We start from the raw sequence: 17079 nt of genomic DNA, 5'->3' as shown, positions 1-17079 counted from the left end.
ACCCATCAGACCCAACACTGGTGTTAAGGATGTGAGTATAACCATAGTTGTAACTCATGCATAGGTCTGTATAGAATTTGTACATGCTTGAGTAATCAAACTTTAACTGTAACTTTAATAAAACTTATAAAAGAGACTAGACTTCATATTGGTAAATATATGTGTGGTCACTACCCTTGGTTTTTGTGTTCCTAGAGACTCTAAATCCGAAGCAAGTAGCAGAGTTAATTTTCATTCTGTTAAGCTTGAAACTGTAGTCGCCAGAGCTGAATCGATGGTGGCGTAGTACCATATTACAAAATTCACTTTAAATAAAATAAAAGGCTACACTGTCAATCAGTTGTAGGGGTTACTCTGTAGAGAGACACTCTCAGTCCCTGCTGGGTTGGCCAGTTAGAATGAAAATTGAATGTGGGGCTCCCATGTGGAAGAGCAGCAGTCTAACACTAAAATGGCCTTTTGAGTCCATGATTGCATCCAAGTCCAGATGATTAGCTCCTTTAAGAGCAGTGCCATGAATTCTTGTAAGTCCCCATGAAACTTGAAGGGAAAAGAGGCCGAATTGATAGCAGCAAGGGCCGGGTTCAATACATAGGGGTCCCTTCCCTACAACGTAATGCAAAACCAGCTCGAGCCCCCACCCAGTGACCTGGGAAAATCTTACACACACCCCTGGGTGCCTCGAAGAGGCAATACTTCCCCTCTCGCAAGCACAGAGTCTCGGTGTAGCAGAAAAGGTTTAATTACATGAGGTGTTTTTCCAATTTAATGCTTGTTGTTTATCTCAACTAGAGTTCATAGACCAAACCGTGAGCAAAGACCCACCCCGGGAAATTGGGCCATGTCCTTTTCCCTGGGCTCTTGAGTCCAGCAACCCCTAAATCACCCCAGGACTCCAAAGTCCAATACCCCAAATGTCCCTAGAGTCCAGCAACCCAAAGATCACCCACAATCCCAAAAGTCCCACAATCCAAAAGTCTCTGTCCTGGGTCAGTGGAGCCTCAGAGTTCAAGAGTCTATCTGCAGAGGTCCTCCCCACTCAGCCTGGGTAGAAAGGGGCACCTTACGTGGTCCAGGGCCAACTGCCCTGCCTCTCCGTGGGGTTCTGCTTCCGCCTTCTCCACGAACTGCTCCGCTCTACCAGCCACTCCACTCTGCTCCTCCAGCCGTCCTCACAAACTGCTCTGCTCCACCAGCCGTCCCATAATCCACTCCAGCCGTCCTCGCAAACTGCTCGGCTCTGCTCACTCCGTGGCTCCACAAACTACTCCACTGCACTCTGCCAGCTGCTCTGCTCTGCAGTATAGCTTCAGGCTCCCCCACTAGTTAGCACAGTACTCAGTGCTCTCAGGTCAGCAATTCCAGCTCTTTAATGATTTCAGCTCACAGTAGGGGAGCCCCAGTGCTAGTGCACCATTAGCCCATAGTGAGTTCAGCTCAGTAACCTGTATCTAAATTCTAAAGGGAATCAAAAATCAACTCTGATATTCCACAGTGGAGAGAGGAGTAGATGGAACTAGTGCTTCTAGCTCACACAAGGCAGCTACACCACCAGGTACAAATACCTGTCCCCAGCCTCTCTCTCAATTCACTGGGTTTTGGAACCCATGTCCCTTGTCTAGCAAGTGCCATTTAGTTGATAGTGAAACCCTTTATCATAAAACAGTTTCATAGTTCCTCATTTACTTAATCAGGGTGACAACACTTTATTCCTCCTGCCCCAATAACAAAGAAATTGGGGATCCCACAGCTGTGAAAGTAACCATTTTAGGCTGCTGTGGGCTATGCTAGGCGGAGTGGGTGTGCCTATGCAAACATGAACAGCCTCTGAAATTCTTTTCCACACTCGCCATAATTCACCACCAGATATCAGGGTAGAGCTCATCCTGGCTCTGCGTACAAGAGGAAGCACTGTAAATTTGGCACAGAGATAAAGATCACACACACATTGTAACCACACATGCCATTTTGTTATTTCTTGCATTTCACACAGTTTGGCTGGTTTCTATAGTTGTCAGTTTCATTTCTGGTCTTTGTTTCTTATCACACTGCGGTTGGGTTTCCATTTCCATAGTCTTGTCAACCCATGCTTTCAAAAGTCTTGATCAGGCCCCCAGAATCATAAGTTCACCTTAAAAATCATGATTAAAAATAAATAAATAATTAAACCTCAGATTCTTGTTGTTTGTCTTCTGGTCTTTGAGTGTTTAGGGTTCATATATTCAAGCTGTTCTCCCTAGTCAGAAGAGATAATGGGAGCACCTATCCCTGTTGAAGTCAAAGGCAAAACTCCTGTTGATTTCAGTAGGCCAAAATTTTGTCCTAGAAACTTACTTTTTAACGAAAGTTGAGATTTTGATGTATTCATGTAGCTCTAGGACAGGGGTAGGCAATCTATGGCACGGGTGCCGCCTTCGGCATGCGAGCTGATTTTCGGTGGCACTCACACTGCCCAGGTCTTGGCCCCCAGCCTGGGGGGCTCTGCATTTTAATTTAATTTTAAATGAAGTTTCTTAAACATTGTAAAACCCTTTTTTACTTTACATACAACTGTAGTTTAGTTATATATTATAGACTTATAGAAAGAGATCTTCTAAAAATGTTAAAGTGTATTACCGGCACGCAAAACCTTAAATTAGAGTGAATAAATGAAGACTCAGAACACCACTTCTGAAAGGTTGCCAACCCCTGCTCTAGGAAATGGAGCTGGAGTTTCAAAGAAGCCTATGAGTTGAGATTTGTGCTTCTATCTCCTTCAGTCCTCTGAAAATCCTAGCCTAATGGTATGCCTATGCCATCATACCTAGGGTGACCAGATGGAAAGTGTGAAAAATTGGGATGGGTGAGGGGAAATAGGCTCTATATAAGAAAAAGCCCCAAATATCGGGACTGTCCATATAAAATCGAGACATCTTATCATCCTAATCATACCTGTGTCAGTGTAACTATGCTGGCATAACCCGCTAGTGTAAACACACTGTACCCCAACAAAAAGTTTTTCTATCTGTATAGGAACCACCTCCCCGAATATTAGTTACATCAACAGAAGACCTGTTCCATCAACACAACTGTGTCTACACTGCATGTTTTGTCGGCTTAGATAGATTTGTCAGGGATGTGGTTTTTTTCACACCCCTGACTGATGTAGTTATGCTGACATTACTTTTAAGTGTAGAATGAGCCTTAAGCTGTAAGGAAATTGGAGCCAAAATCATCTCCTTTCTAAAAAGCACTCCTTTCTTTTGTTTGGATGGTAGGGAAGGTCATATTGAGTCTATGAAAGTAAGTGGGGACAAAATATAGGAATATCTCCCACAGGCTGTAGAATTTCGGCAGAAAAGGCATTAGGGTTAAAGGATCAGCTCATTCAATAGTCAAAGTGTCTCAACCAATTCTGAATATGGCCCAGAGTTTGCAAACAAACTCAAGAGCCTCTTCAACTTCTTCAAGCGAGCAATATCTGTAGCTTTTTCAGTGACAACTTAATTATACAGTCTAGAAAAGCTTTTGTGTAATTTCCAGGGGAAGTATAGCAGAGAGATACCAGCTCCTCTTTGGCTATTCTTTCAAAGCCACTGAAGAGGAGAGAAAATGAAGCCACACTGGGTATCTGGAATTTGGCTTGGCTTTGAAATGTCTTTTAATGATGGCAGATGCATTTTGACAGATCTAACAAATTATGGCCTTACATGTGGCCTGTTCATTCAGTTTTGGATGAAAGGCTGAAATATAGGCATGAACAAAATAGTTATGGATGGATTCCAGCTAACAAGTGAGTTATGTGACTAATAATATGCTTGTTTTATAAATGGGAAAGCCTGATTAATAGAGTTTAAGGCCAGAAGAGACCACATATATAACACAGACCATAGAATTTCATAGTTATTCAAGCCTATATTTTGTAGTTCATGTAAAGCATCTGAGAGGTTGCCCAGAGTTACCCAAGCTCACACCAAGATTGGGATTACCCACTGACTTCAACAGAGCAGCTCCAATTTTCACTAGCTGAAACTCTCCCACTATTATGAAGTAGCATTACAATATTTTCAGCTATAGTAACTGTTAGTTGAAGCACCTCAACTACCTCTGTTGCTGAGTCAGAGCTTGAGACATGTTGCAGAATTTGTTAGATTTTATGGATAGGGATTGAAACAAATTGATGGCCAGTAGCGTCTCACCAGAGAAACTGCTGGACAGACTTAACATAGGTTCTTGAAGTTTGGTTGAAAATAATGGAAAGTTGAAGGGGAGAATGGGATTACGCATCAGAGAGAAAATAAAAGAAAATCTCCTGGAATGCATTACATATAAAAGAAAGAAAGGTATATGGTGAAACAAAGAGAAGTAAATGGACTTGAAGAACTTAGGAGCTCTGAGCATGCATGTGATCAAATACTATTTATCAAGAAATTCGGTCATTATTAAAATCATTCAAACAAATAAAAAATTATTTGGAAGCGCAGAGTTGTGTGTGTGTTTGTGAGAGAGTCTGTGTGTGTTACCATATATATGAAAAACATCATCATGCCTCAAAGAAAGAATTGACCTTTGCAGTCTGGCTGCTCTCAATTGCTTTGAATTGAAGTAAAAGCAATACTAAAAGGCAATAGCAGGAAATAATTTATGCTGAAACTCCTCAGCCAGGATTAGAAAACAGATGGAAATGTCTCTTTGGATAGAGAGGCTTAATTAGCCAAAGGGCTCAAGGTGGTCTGGGCTTTCTCTGATATCAAATGTTGACTCAAGGATGGCAGGTTACAGAACTCTTGGCTTAAATAGTCTGCAGGAGGGTGAGGGCAGGAAATTTGTGGCTTATCTGGATATAGTTGTTGGAAGTAACATAACAAATGTTAAACCCTAAAAAATAAAGGTAAATGTTAAAGGGGCCAGGGTTAAAATAAAGGGTTGGTCTCAATACGTGGTGGGTCTGCAGTATCAACTCCCCTAGTTTTTACGCTCAACTAACTGGGTAGTTCTCATTCAGAGTAGTATGTTGGACAGAGGCCCTCACTTGTAAACTTCTCAGGAAAAGGACCATATCACCTTCTGCCTGTCAGTGCTCGCGCAAGGAACCCAGTGCTGACTGGGGGTTCTCTCAATGCTACTTTAATAGAAGGCTGAGATTTTTCAAGGCCACCTAATGGAAATTGTGTGTCCAAATCCCTTCGAATTAAACAGCTCCTCTGTAGCTCAAGTTGGGCAGCTGAAACTGAGGCACCCAAAATTACTGATCCCTTTGGAATATACAGTCCTTGTCACAGAGGAAGTCCCTCTGTCTGCTTTTAGTATTTATGTCTTTGTACTGTGAAGTGTCTCAGAGCCACAGTCCTGGTTCAGACGCCATTCATAGAATCCTAGAAGTGTAGAACTGGAAGGGATCTTGAGAGGTCATCTAGTCCGGTCCCTGCACTCAAGGCAGGACTAAGTATTATCTAACCATCCCTGACAGGGGCTTGTTTTTTCCTCTCTTAAAAACCTCCAGTAATAGAGATTCAACATCTCCCTAGGCAATTTATTCCAGTGCTTAACTATGCTGACAGAACGTTTTTCCTAATGTTCAACCTAAACCACCCTTGCTGCAATTTAAGCCCATTGCATCTTGTCCTATCCTCAAAGGTTAACAAGAACAATTTTCCTCCCTCCTGCTTGTAACAACCTTTTACGTGTTTGAAAACTATTATGTCCCCTGTCTGTTTTCTCTTCTCTAGACTAAACATTGTGCTAGGCTGTGTGTACATGCGAACAAAAAGATGGCTCCTGCCCTCAAAGAGCTTACAAACTAAGACAAGAGACAACATGTGGGTAGAGGTGGGGGAGCTGAAGGAAACCACTACAAGGCCAGCCTTCCTTCCCCAGAGCTGTGTTGTATAGAACTGTAAATTTGTGTTTTTCCTACAATTTTGCATAGTATTTTATACACTTTCTTTGTCCCTTAAGCTGCCTGTGATGTGGTGTGAATTAGACTAGAGAACTAGCCAATAAAAGTGCATTGTTTAATACCCAATAAGGAATTCAATCTTATAATTACAATTAGAATTGTATAACCGTAACAGTCTTACAGCTAACTGCATGCCTCCAGATACTGGGGAAGAAGATGGAGAATATGGATTCTTATTCTGTATTTAAATAGTAGGCAGCAGTTTATAACACCAACACTATAGACTTTTATTGTTAGCAGTTGTAGAGCAACTAGGTCCAAACTCGAACAGCTTAATGGGACAAAATCAGAGGGCCCAGATAATCTTCATCCAAGAATATTAAAGGAACTGGCACATGAAATTGTAAGCCCACTAGCAAGAATTTTTAATGAATCAGTAAACTCAGGTTGTACCATACGACTGGAGAATTGCTAACATAGTTCCTATTTTTAAGAAAGGGAAAAAAGGTGATCTGAGTAACTATTGGCCTGTTAGTTTGACATCTGTAGTATGTAAGGTCTTGGAAAAAATTTTGAAGGAGAAAATAGTTATGGACATTGAGGTCAATGGTAATTGGGACAAAATACAACATGGTTTTACAAAAGGCAGATCGTGCCAAACCAACCTGATCTCCTTCTTTGAGAAGGTGACAGATTATTTAGACAAAGGAAATGCAGTGGATCTAATTTACCTCGATTTCAGTAAGGCATTTGACATGGTTCCACATGGGGAATTATTAGTTAAATTGGAAAAGATGGGGATCAGTATGAAAATTGAAAAGTGAATAAGGAACTGGTTAAAGGGGAGACAACAACGGGTCCTACTGAAGGGTGAACTGTCAGGCTGGAAGGAGGTTACTAGTGGAGTTCCTCAGGGATCAGTTTTGGGACCAGTCTTATTTGACCTTTTTATTACTGACCTTGGCACAAAAAGTGGAAATGTGCTAATACAGTGTGTGGATGACACAAATCTGGAAGGTATTGCCAATACAGAGAAGGACTGGGATATCATACAGGAAGATCTGGATGACCTTGTAAACTGGAGTAATAGTAATTTAATAGTGAAAAGTGCAAGGTCATGCATTTAGGGATTAATAACAATAATTTTAGTTATAAATTGGAGACACATCAGTTGGAAGCAACAGAGGAGGAGAAGGACCTTGGAGTATTGGTTGATCACAGGATGACTATGAGCCACCAATGTGATATGGCCGTTAAAAAAACCAATGCAGTTTTAGGATGCGTCAGGCGAGGTATTTCCAGCAAAGACAAGGAGGTGTTAGTGCTGTTATATAAGGCACTGGTGAGACCTCATCTGGAATACTGTGTGTAGTTCTGGTCTCCCATGTTTAAGAAGGATGAATTCAAACTGGAACAGGTTCAGAGACGGGCTACTAGGATGATCTGAGGAATGGAAAACCTGCCTTATGAAAGCAGACTCAAAGAGCTTGGCTTGTTTAGCCTAGCCAAAAGAAGATTGAGGGGGGATATGATTGCTCTTTATAAATGTCAGAGGGATTAATATCAGGGAGGGAGAGGAATTATTTAAGCTTAGTACCAATGTGGACACAAGAACAAATGGATATAAACGGGACACTAGGAAGTTTAGACTTGAAATTAGACGACGGTTTCTAACCATTAGATGAGTGAAGTTCTGGAACAGCCTTCCAAGGGGAGTAGTGGGGGCAAAAGACATATCTGGCTTCAAGACTGACATAACCTTAGTCCCAGATCTGGACCTTAGCGTCCAAAATATGGGGGTTAGCATGAAAACCTCCAAGCTTAGCTACCAGCTTGGACCTGGTACTTGCTGCCACCACCCAAAAAATTAGAGTGTTTTGGGGCACTCTGGTCCCCCTGAAAAACCTTCCCTGGGGACCCCAAGACCCAAATCCCTTGAGTCTCACAACAAAGGGAAATAATCCTTTTTCCCTTCCCCCCTCCAGGTGCTCCTGGAGAGATACACAGACACAAGCTCTGTGAACCCAAACAGAGTGAATCTCCCTCTCTGTTCCCAATCCTGGAAACAAAAAGTACTTTCCTATTCCCCCAGAGGGAATGCAAAAATCAGGCTAGCAATCCAACACACAGATTTCCCCGATTCCTTCCTCCCACCAATTCCCTGGTGAGTACAGACTCAATTTCCCTGAAGTAAAGAAAAACTCCCACAGGTCTTAAAAGAAAGCTTTATATAAAAAGGAAGAAAAATAAGTACAAATGTTCTCTCTGTATTAAGATGATACAACACAGGGTCAATTTCTTAAAAGAATATTGAATAAACAGCCTTATTCCAAAAGAATACAAATCAAAGCACTCCAGCACTTATATTCATGCAAATACCAAAGAAAAGAAAACCATATAACTTACTATCTGATCTCTTTGTCCTTACACTTAGAAACAGAAGACTAGAAAGTAGAACTACTTCTCCAAAGCTCAGAGAAAGCAGGCAGCCAGAAAACAAAGACTCAGACACTCAAATCCCTCCACCCAAAGTTGAAAAAATCCGGTTTCCTGATTGGTCCTCTGGTCAGGTGCTTCAGGTGAAAGAGACATTAACCCTTAGCTATCTGTTTATGACAAAGACTAAGCTTGATAAGTTTATGGAGGGGATGGTATGATGGGATAGCCTAATTTTGGCAATTAATTTAGCAGTTGATCTTTAATTATCAGCAGGTAAGTATGCCCAGTGGTCTGTGATGGGATGTTAAATGGGGTGGGATCTGAGTTACTATAGAGAATTCTTTCGTGGGTGCTAGCTGGTGAGTCTTGCTCACTTGCTCAGGGTTTAACTGATCACCATATTTGGGGTCGGGGCAGACTGGCAGAGGCTGTGGAGGTTATTCGCCTTCCTCTGCAGCATGGGGCATGGGTCACTTGCTGGAGGATTCTCTGCAGCTTGAGGTCTTCAAACCACAATTTGAGGACTTCAGTAACTCAGACATAAGTTAGGGGTTTGTTATAGAAGTGGATGGGTGAGATTCTGTGGCCTGCATTTTGCAGGAGGTCAGACTAGATGATCATAATGGTTCCTTCTAACCTTAAAGTCTATGAGTCTATGAGAGCAGCTGCAAGACTCATAGGTTCCGTCATTCCTTAGTACTTAACAACGGTCCAGTTGTATAAAGTAATTTGTATCATTGGTGGAATGTACAACCCATTAGCACTTGTGTGGGTACAGATTTAGTTGGGTACTGGAGAAATGATCGTCATGTTAAAATAATTGTTTTCTAACACATTAGCGTGCCGAATAGGTATTGCCCCTCCAGCCTCAGAATATCATGACTGCCAAAATATTCAGTTACTTGACTCTTCGCTGCATTCATGGATCAGTCTCTGAATTAGACATGGAGGAAAGAAGAACGCAGAGGGAGCAGGGCTTTGTGCTTCATACATTTCACTAAGAGTCACACAACATGGGTTAAGTTCCCAGATCTATCTGTGTGACCTTTGCCCTCACACGACCTGCCCAGTTTTCCGGAGAGCTCAGGGCCAGAATTTAAAATGCTCAGCACCCAAAATTAGGGTTAGATTTTCATAGGAACTCATTTCTATAGACACCAAATAAGGGTCTGGCTCTGAGAAGTACTTATGGACAGATTTTTTAAAAAATCCCAGCCGAGATCTTCACTCCTTGGAGTTCATTTGAAAATCTGACCCTTAATCTCTGTGCCTTGGTTCCCCATCTGTAAAATAGGCATAATAGTACTTCCCTTCTCCCACTCTTTGCTTGGTCTATTTAGACTATAAGCTCTTCAGGGGAGAAACTCTCTAACTATATGTTTGTACAGCACCTAGCACAATGGGATCCAAATCTCCGCCACAGCCTCTAGATGCTACTATCAGACAAATAATACTAATGCGATGAAACAGTGTCCCATGATTAGAGTATGTTGGTGTCAGAGACAAAAATGAAGTGAAGTTGATAATTTGTACCAATTTAAAATGGTTACAGGCTTGACTCTTTCTCCAGTCAGGAAAGCACCTGTGGCAGTGGCCAGATAATTGAATTCTAAAGCAGACTGGGGTTAATGTCTCTTTCACCTGGAAAGGAGTAACCTGAAACACCTGACCCGAGGACCAATCAGGAAACAAGACTTTTTCAAATCTGGGTGGAGGGAAGTTTTGAGTGTGAGTTCTTTGTCTTGTGTCTGACCCTCTCGGCTCTGAGAGTGATCTTTCTGCCTCCTGGCTTTCTAATCTTCTGTTTCCAAGTTGTAGGTACAAAAATAGTAAGACAATAAGGTTTATAATATTGTTTTCTTTTGTATTTACATGTGTGTAGTTGCTGGAATGTTTAAATTGTATTCTTTTTTGGATAAGGCTGTTTATTCATTTTTTTTCTTTTAAGCAATTGACCCTGGATTTGTCACCTTAATACAGAGAGACCATTTTTATGTCCTTTTCTTTCTTTTTATATAAAGCCTTCTTTTTAAGACTTGTTGGAGTTTTTTCTTTAGTGGGGACTCCAGGGAATTGAGTCTGCAGCTCACCAGGGAATTGGTGGGAGGAAGAAGTCAGGGGGAAAATCTCTTTGTGTTAGAGTTACTAAGCCTGACTTTGCATACCCTCTGGGTGAGGGGGGGAAGTACTTGTGTTTTCCAGGACTGGAAACAGGGAGGGTAGAGTCCCTTTGTTTAGATTCACGGAGCTTGCTTCTGTATATCTCTCCAGGAACCCAGGGAGGGAACACCCGGAGGGGGAAGGGAAATGGTTTATTCCCCTTTGTTGTGAGACTCAAGGAATCTGAGTCTGGGGGTCCCCCAGGGAAGGTTTTGGGGAGACCACAGTGCGCCAGGCACTGTATAGATTCCTGGCTGGTGGCAGCTTTACCAGGCCCAAGCTGGTAACTAAACTTGGAGGTTTTCATGCTAACACCCATATTTTGGACGCTAAGGTCCAGATCTGGGAAAAATGTTATGACAAGTTGGGGTTGCTTATTTGCATATTAAAACCCAGAATGCTTTTCCAGCTTGGAGCTGTAGCTACACAGCGGTGCTCTACTAGCTGGAATCGTGGATGGCTTTTCCCCACCTTTACCTTCCTAACCTCACTGGTTTAATTTATTGTGAAATCCAGGTGACCTGCGCTCTGTGCCTTGCTCTTTGTTCATCGTTACTTGAAAAGGAAGGCAAAATAAAGAGTGCCTTATGTTTGCCCCTCATCAGTTTCTAGGGATACACTCAGAAATCCCTTGGGATTTGCATTTTGGGGGGATTTATTACTGACAAACAAATGGCATTTTGTGGAAAATCAAATTAACCAAAAATTAACAAGAAAGAGAAGGGACTGTGCCTCTGGGCACAGCTGAATTTCCAGCCCTTAATTAAGAAACATTCTCCAAAACAAAGAATGAGTTGCCATGCACAGCCTCCCTGCCCTCTTTTAGCAGTTGCTTCTAGGTATCTAGCTATAGTTCAGTTCTAAAGAAATGCACTAAGGTTTTGCTCTCTGTAAGGGGCTTGTACCTGCAATATAAAATTTATACCCATTGGAAAGCAAGATGTTTGCAGTGTTCATATTTTCACAGACACTGTACATAGGGCTGCCAAATGGAAGATTTCATTGTTAATCAGCTCTTCCATACAGGGGCAATGTAGCTCTCAAAGCACTTTGTAAAGGAAGGTCAGCCTCATTGGGAAACTGAGGTTTACACCATTGACATGGCTTTCCTAAGGTCACAGAGGGGGGAATTGAACCCAAGCCTTCTAGCGCCTAACCCAGTGCATGCTCCACTGGGCCATGCTGATTGATATGGTCCAGCCTGCTCTTAAATACATGAGTTACCATGAGTCTTTCGTTGAAAGCAGCCATCCCATTACTGCATCTGTGGATTTGTTTCTCAATGCATGTCTGCATCTGTGGGGTGGGGAGGAAGAGTCAAAGGAAGGGGAGCTGTCAACTAATAGGAGGAAAGTGGTGCCAATTACAGAATTAGATGCATCACTATGTGCAGAAGGGCCCTAGACTTGGTGCTACCAGAGAGCACGCAGCGGGGAATGGGAAGAAAGCAAAAGGGAATCGAACACTTGTCCCCAAACCTCTTCTTTCAATTTTCTCTTGCTTGTTTCAGAGGCGGGAGCACAGAAACGGGACTCGCACTGAAATACATTCTCTGGAAAGGTTTCCCTGGTGGCAGAAATTCCTCTGTCCCTGAAATCCTGATCATCCTCTCGGATGGGAAATCCCAAGGCAATGTAGCAATACCCGCTAAGCAGCTGAAGGACAGGGGCACCACAGTATTTGCTGTGGGTGTCAGATTTCCAAGGTAGGAAATTGTCTTGGGGTGGGAGGGCAGGGAGTGGTGCACGGCTAACAGACTGGCCATTGCCTTCAGCATCTAAGTCCCCTGAGCAAGACCAAGAGGCAATTACAGAGTTGGAGGTAGGATTTGGGGAGGGACACAAGGGTGCTGGGAGTGAAGTGGTTTCCATCATATACAGTTTGGTTCAATGGCTCTCAGCACTCTCCACTATACAAATTATTCAGACCTCCCTGAAGGGATGTGAATGTGGAGCAGGAGGTCATTTTGTGACCGGGGTGAGAGAGAAAGAAGGGCGCTTGGCGAGAGAAGTGGTCTGGTAGGAGCATGTGTCTTTAGAAATGTCAATGGGTTTTTAAGAGAAGATACGCCGGGATGGATCCTGTGTAGACGTAAAGCTACATCACTAGTAGTTCTGAGTGCTTGTTCTTTTTAATACCTATCCAGGAAAATAACTCTGACTGCAGAGGGACTGTTCCTGTTCTTTAATGCCAGGAGATTGTATTAATATGTCCTGTCACCTGTGCAGGTGGGAGGAGCTGCACATGCTGGCCAGTGAACCTACCGAGCAGCATGTGCTGTTCGCTGAACATGTGGATGATGCTGCCAATGGCCTGTATAGCACCCTCACCAGCTCTACTGTCTGCAGTGCTGTCTCTCCAGGTAACTCTACTCCACTCTGGTGCATGTTTACTGTTGACTGTCCTACCTTTCACTTCTGCATGGGGATTGTCAGCTTGGCCTTGCACTTTCAGAGCGTCTCTCTGAAGCTGGCACCTCTAACAGAGCTCACAGACTTGTGAGACTGTCATAAACAGATAGCTAAGGGTTAATGTCTCTTTCACCTGAAAAAGTAACCTGAAGCACCTGACCAGAGGACCAATCAGGAAACAGGAGTTTTTTCAACTCTGGGTGGAGGGAAGTTTGTGTCTGAGTTCTTTGTCTTCTGCCTGTATGCTCTCTCGGATGAGGAGTGATTTCTATTTCCTGCTTTCTAATCTTCTGTTTCCCAGTTGTGAGTACAAAAGATCAGATAGGATTTATATGTTTTTTTTGTATTTACATGTCTATAGTTGTTGGAGTGCTTTAAATTGTATTCTTTTTGAATAAGGCTGTTTATTCAATATTCTTTTAAGCAATTGACCCTGTATTTGTCACCTTAATACAGAGAGACCATTTGTATGTATTTTTCTTTCTTTTTTATATAAAACTTTTTGTTAAGACTTGTTGGAGTTTTTTCTTTAGTGAGGAACTCCAGGGATTTGGGTCTGCAGCTCACCAGGGAATTGGTGGGAGGAAGAAGTCAGGGGGAGATCTGTGTGTGTTAGATTTACTAGCCTGACTTTGCATTCCCTCTGGGTGAAGAGAGAAGTGCTTTTGTTTCCAGGACTGGAATTAGAGAGGGTGGACTCCCTCTGCTTAGATTCACGGAGGTTGCTTCTGTGTATCTCTCCAGGAGCACCTGGAGGGGAGAAGGGAAAAGATTTATTTCCCTTTGTTGTGAGACTCAAGGGATTTGGGTCTTGGGGTCCCCAGGGAAGGTTTTTGGGGGGACCAGAGTGCCCCAAAACACTCTAAATTTTTTGGGTGGTGGCAGCAGTACCAGGTCCAAGCTGGTAACTAAGCTTGGAGGTTTTCATGCTAACCCCCATATTTTGGACGCTAAGGTCCAAATCTGGGATTAGGTTTTGACAGAGACGTCTTCTCCTCTGCTTAGAGGAAAGAAATGGAGGCTGCTGAGAGGTTAATATCAGTCAAAAAATGACTTCAAGGCAGAGCCACATCCCTGTGTGTGCTGCTCAAACCACGAGGCCTGCCCAAACCCCAGGGACTGTATGAGAGAGAGGATAGTCCAGTGATCAGTGAACTCTTCTAGTTCTTAGGAGACCTGGGTTTGAGTCCTTGCTACGCTACAGTCTTACTGTATGACCTTCGTCAAGTCACTTAGTCTCTCTGTACCTCAGTCTCCCCCATTTAAAATGGGGATAATTCCTACCTCAAAGGAGTGTTGAGGATAAATACATTAAAGACAGTGAGCCACTCAGATATACAGTGTGGCGTGGGGGGTCATATAAATACCTAAGATAGATGAGAGGTGAAAATCCCCTAAGAACCGTAGGTGATCGTGTAAGTCACATTGCTTAATCCACTACTGGAAGGTGCTTAGATGCTGCAGTGATGAGGGTGGTATAGGAAGCTATGTAGAACATGGGTGGATTTGGTGGTTGCAGATATTGTACCCGAACAAAGCAGACTAAAGAAGCTGCACCCAGGAATCTAGTAAAGGGCAGACCTGCCCACCAGCAGCACATTTACTTGTTTTTGGGGCATCACCGAGGGACTTGTCGAAAAGCTGCAATGAACTCTCTTTGCTGGACAATGAGACAGGCTGTTGACTGAGCAATATCCCAGCTGTGTCAGCTCCCACTCCCGGGCAGCTTGACTTGCAGACAAATGCACCAGCTATTTTGTGTGTGTTCTTTGTGCCAGGTTGCAAGATTGAATCTCACCCTTGCGAACGCAAGACACTGGAGACCGTGAAAGAGCTGGCTGGGAACTATATGTGTTGGAAAGGGTCAAAGAGACCAAATGCAGTGCATGCATCTCTCTGCCCATTTTACAGGTAAGTCAGCCAGCCTGCTCTCTTGAAGTGAGTAGTGCACATAGAGTGAGAGCGCACACACACATCCATCGTTAGGTACGATGACTTGGGTTTATGATTTACTGTAACTTTATATTAGTATTTATATTACAACAACACCTAGTGGCCCCAGCTGAGGTTGGGACAGGCTCTGTACATATACATAGAAAGAGACAGTCTGTGCCCTGAAGAACATGCAATCAAAGCAATTGGTGAGAGGGGAAACTGAGGCATAGAGAAGCAAAGTGACTTGCCCAAGATCACCCAGTAGGTCAGTGTCAGAGCCAGGGATAGAACCCAGATTTCCAGGCAGATTCCCTTGTCACTGGACCATCCTGCCTGTTATGTAAACAGCCTCATTTATGTATTTCACACAATTCTCATTTGTGCAACACTTGCTTATATTCTGGTCAATAAAGAGAGTGGATAAAGCCCAGACACTGTGTTGACCCGGAAGCAGAGAAGTCCTTTTATCTGTGTTTAGTGGACCTGAAAGTCCTGGGAGACTCTGACCTATTGAGAGGCTTCAATAACTGTCTGAAAACAACTCCCACTCATACTGAAACAAATAGTAAGGAGCAGGGTTGCAAATGGAGAGGTATGTTATCAGGGCAATGGCAGTGAGTTGCACAAGGAAATTCCTCTTGCACTGAGGTGAGGACATATCTGAAAGATTGTGAAACTTGTCAGATCCTTAACGAAATCAAATGCCTTCCAAAAGCTTCATTACTGTAGTTTGTACAATAAGTGAAATAATTTTTGAAGTGTCCTGCAAAGGAAAATGTAGGTTTGTGCTCTTTGTTTGTTTGTTTGTCTGATGTATAAAGAGAGCCTGAATGGGGAAGGAGGCAGAAGAGGAGGAATCGTTGGTGTTTTTTCCCTTGCTTGTTTTTTATACTATAAATTCAGGTCTTGTCTACCCTGGAAAACATTGGGAAACTAGTTGGATTATGACACCAGATATCAAGGAAGTGAAATTTGACTCATTGAGCTGGGAACCTGTTTTTATTCGGGCTGTCCAAAATCTCAGGGTTTTTTTTTTTAACTCCAAATGTCTAACAAACCCCTGGAAGGAGAGATCTATTAAAGATTGAGCATCCTTTCCTCTTCAGTTAAGGGCTGAGAAATGCCACACTACACTTCTCTAAGCCCCAGCAAGTCCTCCAGCAAAGCTAGGGAAGACTAGACTCGACAAGGCTGATATTTCTAAAGTTTTTTTTTTTTTTTTTAAATCAGGAATCCATCCACCTTTTAATACAAAACTCTCCTACCCCCTTGCATGTTATAAATAAGGCTACGTTTTAGTCACGGGTATTTTTAGTAAAAGTCATGGACAGGTCATGGGCAATAAACCAAAATTCACAGCCCATGACCTGCCCATGACTGGTACTATATATCCCTGACTAAAACTTGGGCTGGGTTGCTCGGGGCGGGGAGGGGCTGTCCGGGGGTTTGGGGAGTGGCCCGGGATCCCCACGGGTGCTGGGGGGTGGGCAGTGGTGCACAGCCCAGGACCCCCGCTGGTGCTGGAGAGGGGTTGGAGTGGAGGGGCTGGCAGGCTGGAGGGGAACCATAGCCAGTCAGGGCCGATGCAAGGATGTTTTGCACCCTAGGCGAAACTTCCACCTTGCGCTGCGCTGTCCCCGAGCCCCGCCCTGAGGCGCCCCCACCCTGTGGCAGTTCCCCCCCTCCACCCTGAGGTACCCCCCCCCGCAAAAGCTCCCCCCCTCCGCCCTGAGGTGCCCCCCCCCACGGCAGCTCCCCACCTCCCACCCTGAGGAACCCCCCCTGCCCCAGCTTACTCCTGCCCCGCCTCCTCCCCAAGCACGCCGTCATTGCTTCACTTCTTCTGCCTCCCAGGCTTGCGGCGCCAATCAGCTTAGGTGCCGCAAGTCTGGGAGGCGGGAGAAGTGAAGCAGCCACGGTGTGCTCAGGGAGGAGGGGGCAGGGGTGAGCTTGGGCAGGGAGTTCCCCTGTGTGCCGTCCCCCCCTTACTTGCTGCAGGCAGCCCTCCGCGCGCTCCGCTGCCCCAGCTCCCTCCGCCTAAATGCCAGCGGTGACCGGGGCAGCCGAAGATCCAGCCACCGTGGTCGCTGCCTTAGAAAATGCTTCCCCCCAAATCTTAGCGCCCCAGGCGACCACCTATGTCACCTAAATGGTTGCACGGCCCTGCAGCCAGTGAGAGCTGCAAGGATGGTACTTCCAAGCATGGGCAGCGCGCAGAGCCCCCTGGCCTTTCCGCGTAAGAGCTGCAGGGATATG

General features: G+C 44.1%; 1 protein-coding gene across 2 annotated transcripts in view; it reads left to right on the top strand.

Moving 5' to 3' along the window:
• VWA2 (von Willebrand factor A domain containing 2) overlaps positions 1 to 17079 on the top strand; it is an 80661-nt gene that overhangs the window by 41661 nt on the left and 21921 nt on the right. For both annotated transcript variants that reach the window (XM_050958975.1, XM_050958977.1), the window contains 3 exons: positions 11988 to 12182; positions 12706 to 12839; positions 14667 to 14799. In XM_050958975.1, coding sequence (XP_050814932.1) covers positions 11988 to 12182; positions 12706 to 12839; positions 14667 to 14799 — 462 coding nt within the window. The remainder of the gene's footprint in view (positions 1 to 11987; positions 12183 to 12705; positions 12840 to 14666; positions 14800 to 17079) is intronic.

This window comes from Gopherus flavomarginatus, chromosome 6 (genome assembly GCF_025201925.1).
Source record: "Gopherus flavomarginatus isolate rGopFla2 chromosome 6, rGopFla2.mat.asm, whole genome shotgun sequence".
NCBI classification, from domain to species: domain Eukaryota; kingdom Metazoa; phylum Chordata; order Testudines; family Testudinidae; genus Gopherus; species Gopherus flavomarginatus.
Note: the sequence above shows the minus strand (reverse complement) of the source record. Positions and strands in the feature narration are given on the sequence as shown.